The sequence below is a fragment of the Erythrolamprus reginae genome, chromosome Z (assembly GCF_031021105.1).
Source record: "Erythrolamprus reginae isolate rEryReg1 chromosome Z, rEryReg1.hap1, whole genome shotgun sequence".
Classification (NCBI taxonomy): domain Eukaryota; kingdom Metazoa; phylum Chordata; class Lepidosauria; order Squamata; family Dipsadidae; genus Erythrolamprus; species Erythrolamprus reginae.
Window position 1 is genome coordinate 148,360,224 of NC_091963.1, and position 9,748 is coordinate 148,369,971.

The 9,748-nt window shown below is 44.9% G+C and overlaps 1 protein-coding gene across 1 annotated transcript; it reads right to left on the reverse strand.

The window, feature by feature from the left end:
- Positions 1 to 1,810: 1,810 nt before the first annotated feature.
- MDP1 (magnesium dependent phosphatase 1) lies at positions 1,811 to 8,085 on the reverse strand. Its single transcript, XM_070726430.1, has 6 exons — positions 7,767 to 8,085; positions 7,429 to 7,489; positions 6,686 to 6,796; positions 5,198 to 5,305; positions 3,052 to 3,137; positions 1,811 to 2,272 (listed from the first exon to the last, which is right to left on the reverse strand). Exons 1-6 carry the CDS (start codon positions 7,801 to 7,803, stop codon positions 2,166 to 2,168), a joined length of 510 nt encoding a protein of 169 aa, XP_070582531.1. The 5' UTR covers positions 7,804 to 8,085; the 3' UTR covers positions 1,811 to 2,165.
- Between the last annotated feature and the right edge of the window lie 1,663 nt (positions 8,086 to 9,748).

The window sequence follows — 9,748 nt, forward strand, 5'->3', positions numbered from 1 at the left end:
GATTCGCTTAACGACCGGGTTACTCACTTAAGAAATGCAGTGATTCACTTAACAATGGTGACAAGAAAGGTCATCAAATGGGACAAAGTTCATTAAATGTCTTGTTTGGCAACATACATTTTGGGCTCCATTTTGATCATAAAGGGCTCCCAGCTGAAAACTATGGATTGATTTTAGCCATAATAACAATCAGAATAAAGCTGGAAGGAATCATGGAAGTCTTCTAGACAAACCCCCTGTGCTCAGACAGAAGAACCTATACCATTTCAGACAGTGGATGTCCAGTTTTTTCTTTAAAACCTCTAGTGACGAAACATTTACAACTTCTGGTGGCATGCTGTTCCATTGGTTAATTGTCCTCACTGTTAGGAAGTTTCTCCTTAAATCCAAGTTACTGTGGATTTATCAACCACGTCTGCTGGAAGTTTGTTCCAAGGATCTACTACTCTTTCAGTAAAATAATATTTTCTCATGTTGCTTTTGATCTTTCCCCCAACTAACTTCAGATTGTGTCCCCTTGTTCTTGTGTTCACTTTCCTATTAAAAACACTTCCCTCCTGGACCTTATTTAAATATGTTAAAGGGTTAAATAAGGTCCAGGAGGGAAGTGTTTTTAATAGGAAAGTGAACACAAGAACAAGGACACAATCTGAAGTTAGTTGGGGGAAAGATCAAAAGCAATATGAGAAAATATTATTTGACTGAAAGAGTAATAGATGCTTGGAACAAACTTCCAGCAGATGTAGTAGATATATCCACAGTAACTGAATTTAAACATGCCTGGGATAAACATAGATCCATCCTAAGATAAAATACAGAAAATAGTATAAGGGCAGACTAGATGGACCATGAGGTCTTTTTCTGCCGCCAGTCTTCTATGTTTCTATGCGACTCTCTTTGATTAGTTTCCATACATTGTTTCTTCTGCCTTCAGGTGCTTTAGAGAATAATGTGACCCTTCTTTGGGGAAGCCCCCAGATACTGGAAGGCTGCTATTATGCCCCCCCTCCCGCAATTCTTTATACTTTTCCTACTTTACATAAATGACCTTTGCGATTATATTACAAACAACTGAGTTCTCTTTGCTGATGATGTAAAACTATTCAACACCGCCAACAATGCTGCTACCTTTCAAAAAGATCTTAACTATCTGTCAGAATGGTCAAACAACTGACAACTTCAAATCTCAGCCAACAAATGCTCTGTCTTACACATCGGCAAACAAACAAGGACATAAAATACAAGCAGAGTGGATATGACCTCGTAGATGATCCTCACTCTGTCAAGGACCTTGGAATACTCATCTCAAATGGACTAAGTGTAACAACATTGCCAAAAAGGCATTAAGAGTTTTTAATCTAATCGTGTGTAGTTTCTTCTCTGGGAATATTGTACTTTTAACCAGGGGGCAAAATCTGAGGTTAGTTGGGGGAAAGATTAGAAGTAACATGAGAAAATATTATTATACTGAAAGAGTAGTAGATGCTTGGAACAAACTTCCAGCAGACGTGGTAGATAAATCCACACTAACTGAATTTAAACATGCCTGGGATAAACATAGATCCACCCTAAGATAAAATATAGGAAATAGTATAAGGGCAGACTAGATGGACCATGAGGTCTTTTTCTGTCGTCAATCTTCTATGTTTCTATGTAAATGGTAAGGAAAAAATAAAAATATTTTTGGAACCCTTTAGCTGTTTTTATTACTTTCCAGAGGTCAGGGGACTTTCCCACCCATCAAAACCATTATTTAAATCTGATTTAATTGTCCGCAGTTCCTGCGCTAATTTAGAAACGGAGAGACAGATTTATTTATTTTTCCTCAGTTTTTATTGGGATGAAAGAGTCACGAGCACCTACCCTTCGCTGGTTCTTGCAAACGTGGCCCCTTGAAAGACTCGTGGACTTCAACTCCCAGAATTCCATGCTGCCTGGGGGAATTCTGGGAGTTGAAGTCCTCAAGTCTTAAAATGGCTCCACGATTGCAGAACCTTGCTCTGTGGTAACCACCACGGGACGGAAACATTCTTTTAAGGACGAAACTGGAGGAAGAAGCTCCCATCACTTTCCGCCTCACGCATAAATAGATGACCGTCCCTAATGTCCAACCAATGCTTTCCATGAGGGAAACAGAAGACAGGGGGATCCAGGAAGTTTGAGGTTTAAACTCTGTCGGCCGGATGAGTCTCGGAAGACTGTGCGAAAGTCTCTAAACCTTCTTTGAGGAGAGAAAGTGTCATGCCTCTTGGGACGGGGATACATACAACTCCTAAGAGAAAAACAAGGAAAAAGTTAACACTGTCCGTCGAGTTAGTTTTCCTTTAACCTCCCCAGGCATTGAGGCCTGCTGTTTTCTACACCGGCAGTCCTCAACTTATGTGTCAAGGCTCCAGGTAGCATCCAAACCAAATCAAATTTACTCCACTAAGTTCCAATTTATTGCCGGAGACATCATAGAAACATAGAAGTCTGACGGCACAAAAAGACCTCATGGTCCATCCAGTCTGCCCTTATACTATTTTCTGTATTTTATCTTAGGATGGATCTATGTTTATCCCAGGCATGTTTAAATTCAGTTACTGTGGATATATCTACCACGTCTGCTGGAAGTTTGTTCCAAGGATCTACTACTCTTTCAGTAAAATAATATTTTCTCATGTTGCTTTTGATCTTTCCCCCAACTAACCTCAGATTGTGTCCCCTTGTTCTTGTGTTCACTTTCCTATTAAAAACACTTCCCCTCTGAACCTTATTTAACCCTTTAACATATTTAAATGTTAAACACATTCTCTCCTGGTGATCGGCCCAGGGTCACCTAGCTGCCTTTAAAGCTTAAGGAGAGCCTAGAACTTCTAGTCTACTGGTGGTAGGTCAGTTTTCATCCTAAAGTAGGATTAAAACTCTTTGTCTCCTGGAGATCAGCCCAAAGTGACCCAGCCGCATTTCACGCTTAAAGCGGGACTAGAACTCCCTGTCTCCTGGCGATTGTCTTTCACACACAGCTCTAGAATAATTAATATCCCACACTGCGCCATATTTGAAGGATACCTAAGGTGCTAACGTCACGAATATTCCGGCTTTCGTCATCAAAGAAGAGCATTTTTTGAAGTGGGATGCCACTCTGTTGACTCAACCTGGAAAAGAAATAAAGGAAAACCGAGGATCATATGGCTCAGAAGGGACCATGGAGGTCTTCTAGTCTGCCCCCCCCCCCCCCGCCAACCTGCTCAAGACAGGAGACTTTACACAAGCCTGATTAAAAGGTTGTCCGGTCCTTAAAAGGCACTCAACATAGGACAAGCCCTGTAGGAGACAGGGCACCCTTCTTTGATCCTTCGAGCAGTGATTGGCTGCAGTGATTTTTTTACTGCCACATTGTGGCAATGTTCCCTCTAATTTTTTTTCGGTGTGGGCGGAAAAGTATAGTGTCTGAGCGGCACTCCCTTTGGGACTGAGCGGTATTGAAGTACAGTATAAGCAAGCAAGCAAGCAAGCAAGCAAGCAAGCAAGCAAGCAAGCAAGCAAGCAAGCAAGCAAGCAAGCAAGCAAGCAAGCAAGCAAGCAAGCAAGCAAGCAAGCAAGCAAGCAAATAAGTATTTATTTATTTATTTATTGGATTTGTATGCTGCGCCTCTCCGCAGACTCGTGGCGGCTAACAACAATGATAAAAACAGCATGTAGCAATCCAATTAATAAAACAACTAAAAACCCTTATAATAAAACCAAAAATACACACAAACATACCATGCATAACTTGTAATGGCCTATGGGAAAGGAATATCTCAACTCCCCCATGCCTGGCGGCATAAATGAGTCTTGAGTAGTTTACGAAAGACAGGGAGGGTGGGGGCAGTTCTAATCTCCGGGGGGAGTTGGTTCCAGAGGGCCGGGGCCGCCACAGAGAAGGCTCTTCCCCTGGGGCCCGCCAAACGACATTGTTTAGTCGATGGGACCCAGAGAAGGCCAACTCTGTGGGACCTTATCGGTCGCTGGGATTCGTGCGGTAGCAGGAGGTTCCGGAAGTAGGTAGGTAAGTAAGTAAGTAAGTAAGTAAGTAAGTAAGTAAGTAAGTAAGTAAGTAAGTAAGTAAGTAAGTAAGTAAATAAATTATTGGCATTTACTATTATTAACTTGCATCAATCTTCTACATTTCCAAGTACTGTATATTTTAAATTCATAAAATTCTAATCCAATTTTTAAAATTAATACATCCTAACATTAAACAACACCTAAATATATCTTTTACCAATATTTCATAGTCAATCCATATTTAATCCATCATCCCTCCTCAAACTTCTACCACTGTTCTCATTTCTGGGTCTCTCTCCTGTCTCTCCCCCTTTTCTGTCTCATTTGTTGCTCATTTCTCCCTCTTCCTCCCTTTTTCTCCCATTCTTTCGCTCTCTCACTTCTCCTCTCTTTTTCCATCCCTGCCTCCTCTCCCCCCTATGTGTGTGTGTTTGTGTGTGAACTCAAAAACAGGTGAGGGCTGGGGTTTTTTTTCTCTGTTATTATTTAAGTGCTTTTTACCATATGCTTTAAATCAAGAGTCACTTCTCTCCCTGTTTCTCTCTCGTTCTGCCTCAATCATTTTCTCATTTCTCTTTTTTTCTCCCCTTTTTTCTGTCATTTCTCTCTCTCTCTCTTTCTTGCTTTCTCACTCTCTCTCTTCCTTCCTCTCCTCTCTCTCTCTCTTGCATTCTTTCTCTCTCTTTCTCTGTCTCCCCCCCCCTCTTGCTCTCTCTCTCTTTTTCTCACTTTCTCTCTCCCTCTCTCCTTTCTATCTGGCTCTGTCACCTTCCCAAATCCAGAAGATAAATGAAGAATAGTGATGGGTGAACTGAACCCGCACAATTCGGGTCCGTACCGAATTTTGCGGTGTTCGGTATTTTTCCAAAGTTCGGGCAAATTTCTGGGTCGTGTTCGGCGTTCGGAGCTTTGACGTCACCGGCAGGTTGCTAAGGACGCCAAGGTGATCACTTCCTGGATTCCATGGAATCCAGGAAGTGATCAACTTGGCGTCCTTAGCAATCTTCTGGTGACGTCAAAGCTCCGCCCATGGAATCTCTTCATGGGAGGGATCCCCTGTTCAGGTTCAAGTTCGGATTCGGCCGAATTTTGCGTAAAATTCGGCCGAACTTGCTGAACCCGAACACCGTTGAAGCTCCCAAAGTTTGTGTTTTGTTTTTTTTACCTTTGGAAATGGGTGGTTTTACTCCCAGGGTAGATTTCGGTGTAGCGAAAATAGCGGCTTAAGCCGAAGAGATCTAAGAGTTGTCTGGCTCCTTGGATCTCGCTCGTCCTGAGAGGGGAAAAGATCAGATGGGTGAGATGCCGCAATGGGGACCGATTTTTGCCCCAAATAGGGTACGTTCGTACAACATATGTCTAGCCGGTGGCAGAAGTGGGTGATAAATTAACGGCTTGCCACACTATCTATAGAAGGCCTGATGTTTATGGGAAGATGGGTGATTTTCAAAAGGGAACAGAGGCAGCCACAAAGCTTTCTTTCAAATGGTTCAAGGCCATCCGATACCCACCCACCTGGCTGGAAGTAGAAGGAGGACTGGCCACGCTTGCACAATCTGAATAGGCAACGTGACAAGTTTGTGGGTGGGGAACAAGGGATGTGAACTTTCAACTGGGTGGGAAACTCAAATCAAATGGCTCCGGAAATAAATTGGAACTTTTAGAAGTACTTTGACTTGGATTCTGATTTAGTTTGGATGTTAAATAGAACTTTGACAATATGCTTACTTCGGTTTGCTTAAAGAAAACATGTTATTTTTTAAAAATCCCCATCAGGCACTGTGGTGGGGATTTAGAGTGTGGTGACCAAAACTAGATGCTGTGTGTGTGAGATTTTGGCAATTTTTTGCTTCTGTGCATGCATGTAATCAAAAAAATTGCCAAAATCATGCACGTGTGTCCGTCCCGTCACAAGATTTTCCTACTGTGCATGCACACAAAGCAAAAAAATATGAAAATTTGAAGAAAAAAGATGGCGGCACCCATAGGACTGAAAAAAGATGGCGGTCGCATGCAAATTGCGCAATCTGGCGGCCACTACTGGTGCGCAGTCACCACTGCACCGGTAGCAACCCATTACTGGTGCCGTCAGATATGGCTCCGCCTGCCACCTGCGATACGCATGCCATAGGTTCGCCCTCACTGGCCTTTATAAACGGGGAAAGTTTTAAATAAGAGTTTAAAGAGTTTAAATAAGTTTGAAACCAAGACTTACAAAGAGAGACTGTGGGAACTGGGCATGGATAACCTAGAGAAAAGGAGGGCCAGAGCGGACATGATAGCAGTCTACAGGTATATGAGGGGTTGCCACAGAGAGGAGGGGGCCACTCTATTCTCCAGAGCACCAGAGGGCCGGATGAGGAACAACGGCTGGAAGCTGACCAAGGAGAGATTCAACCTAGAAGTAAGGAAGAACTTCCTGACGGTCAGAGCGATCAACCAGTGGAACAACCTGCCTGCGGAGGTTGTGAACTCCCCAACTCTGGACACTTTCAAGAGGAGATTGGACTGCCCCTTGGCTGGGGTGCTTTAGGATTCCTGCTCAGGCAGGGGGTTGGACTTGATGACCTGCATGGTCCCTTTCAACTCTAACAATCAATCAATCAATCAATCAATCAATCAATCAATAAAAGAGAGCAAGGCCCTGATTTACCGAGAGGCAGCTGCCATGGCGATCCCTTCGCTGTTCAACTGGTGAAGCACTTCTGGCACTTCCGGGTACAGCTGAACAGGCCGTTGATTCCGGTCTTGCACTGAGCCATCGCTGGGAGGAATTGAGACACAAAATGGAGTTAGCTTGTTTTCTACCCAAGACTAAAATACTACAGGTAGTACCTTGACTCATGAGCAAAATTGGGACGGTTGATTTCCATATCAGTGTTCCCTGGCCAACACGCATGGCATGGACTTCGACTCCCAGAATTCCCTAGCCAGCATATGTGGACTTCATTTCCCAGAATTCCTTAGACAACACACCTGGATTTCCGCTCCCAGAATTTCCTCATCAACACAAATGGACTTCAACTCCCAGAATTCTCTAGCCAGCACGTGTGGACTTCATTTCCCAGAATTCCTTAGCCACCACACATGGACTTCAACTCCCAGCATTCCCTCATCGACACAAATAGACTTCAACTCCCAGAGTTCCATAGGTGGACTTTTCAATTCAATTCAGGTGATGTTTAGTTTCGTTTTGCTTTTTTAAACTGATTGAGGAATTCTGGGAGTTGAAGTTCACCCATTCAAAAGTCCCGGTGACTGAAGAAAAATAAAACACTGTTCTAGATACTTGAGCCAGTTGCTCAATTTTTAAGGGGGGAAGGAGCTGAAAAATTAAGAGGGAAACCCCCAATATTTGCAGGCGACAGACCACCCCTCCCCCTTTCCCCCCCTCACCTCTTTTTGCGGAAGGGGGGGTCCACATGGGTGTCCACCCAAAAAGGCCACAAGGTATAATCTGCAAAGAAAATAAATATAATAATAAGAACAACAACAACAATAACAACAATACAGAGAAAGACTGATTTTTATGGGGTGGGGGTGTCTCTTCACCCACCCACCCCAATCCTGGAAGAAGACCCTCCTGCCTTTCCCACCCACCCCCAAATTTCCCCTTTTCCTCAACCCCCGAGGCAAGTCAATCACACACACACACACACACACACACACACACACACACACACACACACACCATGCCCCAGCCCAGGATGATGGGCGCGCGATCCAAAGCTCACCCAGATCAAACACCACCAAGGAGGGTTTTCTGCACATTGCCTATCCGCGGGCTCTCCAGAAAGGAGCGGCGCATAGGATTCGGCGCAGCTGCCTGGCCAAAGAAACTGGGGAAGACTTTCCTGCGCTCTCCCCCCCCCCCCCGCCCCGCGGCCGGATCTGCGCGCAAAAGAGGCAGGTTGCAATGCAAAACCTGGGGGCGCAGTTGAGTCGGCGCGATCCTCGGTGGATCCTAAAAAAAAATCAAACGGGGAAAGCAAGCAATCCAGACCCGATCTCTCCCTTTCTGCTCCGACCGGACAGCAAAGCCGGCACTTCTCCGCTTCCTCCTGCCCACTTCCCTGCCCGCCTCCTTGTACGGTTAACTCCGATCTGCCCGGAGGGAAGCCGGCTACGCACGTCCGGGATGGGCGAGATCAGCCCTGCAGGAGATCCGCTTTGCGACCGTGCTGGCAATTTGGCAGAGGGAGCGACAAACTGGATCAGGAGACCGGGGTTGTGGTCGGGCTCCCGCGGGGTTCATAAGAGACAGACGGAGCCGGGCCGCTGGGGACCCGTCTCTCCTCTCCAGCACGTCCGTCGTAACTTCGAGCGGTCGCTAAAGAAAGGATGGTGGCGGGGAGGGGGGATCGTTGTTTTCTCTGAACTGGGTGGGTTTCTGGCAGACGTTTCATGACCGGACTAGGGAACATAGTCAGTGCTAAAGGGAGTGTGGGATTGGGAGGAATAGGGGTAAAGGTAGGGGAAGAAGGGGAAGAGGATGAAAGAGGAGAGGAAGAAGAGAAAAAGGAAGAAAAAAGAATAAGAGGAGGAGGAGAAGGGTGAAGGAGAAGGAGAGAGAAAGAAAGAAAGAAAGAAAGAAAGAAAGAAAGAAAGAAAGAACAACTCTCCTGGTTGTTTTCTTGCAGACATTTCATGAGCCAACTAGGTAATGTCATCAGTGCTACAAGGGAGTGGGGGTTTGCAGGGGGGGAGGGAGGAGGAGGAAATATCAATGTGAGAGGAGGGTTCGCTGTTTATATGCTGATCTCTTGCCAATCCCCAGAAGTTAGGCATGAAAGCCAGCTGGGCGACTTTGGGCCAATCACCAGGAGACTGTGAGTTCTAGTTCAACATTAGGCCCGGAAGCCACTTGGGTGACTTTGGGCCTATCACCAGATGGTGAGTTCTAATCCTACCTGTGGCACAAAAACCACCTGCATGTCCTTTGACCAGGTGCTCAGTCTTATGCACCTCACGGCCCTCTTGTCATGGAAGATCACGTGAGTTGATGAACGTTGCATCACCCAGTGTGTACAAATCTTTTTTAAAAATTTAAAAAAAATCTGGAAGTTTACAAAACAAAAGCAGGATAAAAATCCCAAAACCATGCAAACTGTGTGGGTTTTTTTCTTTGGGGGGGAGGAGAGAGAAATTCCCTAAATTTTTATCAACCCAACGATGAAAATATGAAAAGCTCAATTTTCTTCGCTCAAATGTTACTAGTCCTTAGTGTTATGATCCATAATCCATAATTACAATTTAAACTGTGCTGGTTAAGTAGGTCACCACAGGACTGTACACAATTTTGATTTTTTTTTTGCAGTGGTCATTAAGCGAATCACTATTTTCTGCAATGGACATTTGTTGGAAACTAGGCGTAAAATGCCCATTTTCAAAACTTTATGTCCTAAATCACTATCACAATTGACCACGAGGTGCAGAAAATGGCACTTGAGGCAGGCTGGTTGTTGGGTGCTCAAATTGCGATGCGATAGGGTACACGTGTATGTGTGTTTGTGAGTCAAAATGTGATCTTAAGTACTTTAAGGGGGGCTCCGTCTTAGCTTCAAACCTCTCCTAGTCACTGATCGTACGTCAAGGACTTACCTCCGGAACCGCCTGCTACCGCACGAATCCCAGCGACCAATAAGGTCCCACAGAGTTGGCCTTCTCCGGGTCCCGTCGACTAAACAATGTCGTTTGGCGGGCCCCAGGGGAAGAG

What these genes read in the sequence shown, in the direction of transcription:
- MDP1 (XM_070726430.1), bottom strand. Translation starts at nt 7,803, where the DNA reads ATGTGCAGAAAACCCTCCTTGGTGGTGTTTGATCTGG. An exon ending in GCCATGGCAGCTGCCTCTCG is followed by an intron (nt 5,306 to 6,685) that starts GTAAATCAGGGC and finishes TTCCCCTCTCAG; the next exon opens with GACGAGCGAGATCCAAGGAG. An exon ending in AAAACCACCCATTTCCAAAG is followed by an intron (nt 3,138 to 5,197) that starts GTAAAAAAAACA and finishes TTTCTTTTCCAG; the next exon opens with GTTGAGTCAACAGAGTGGCA.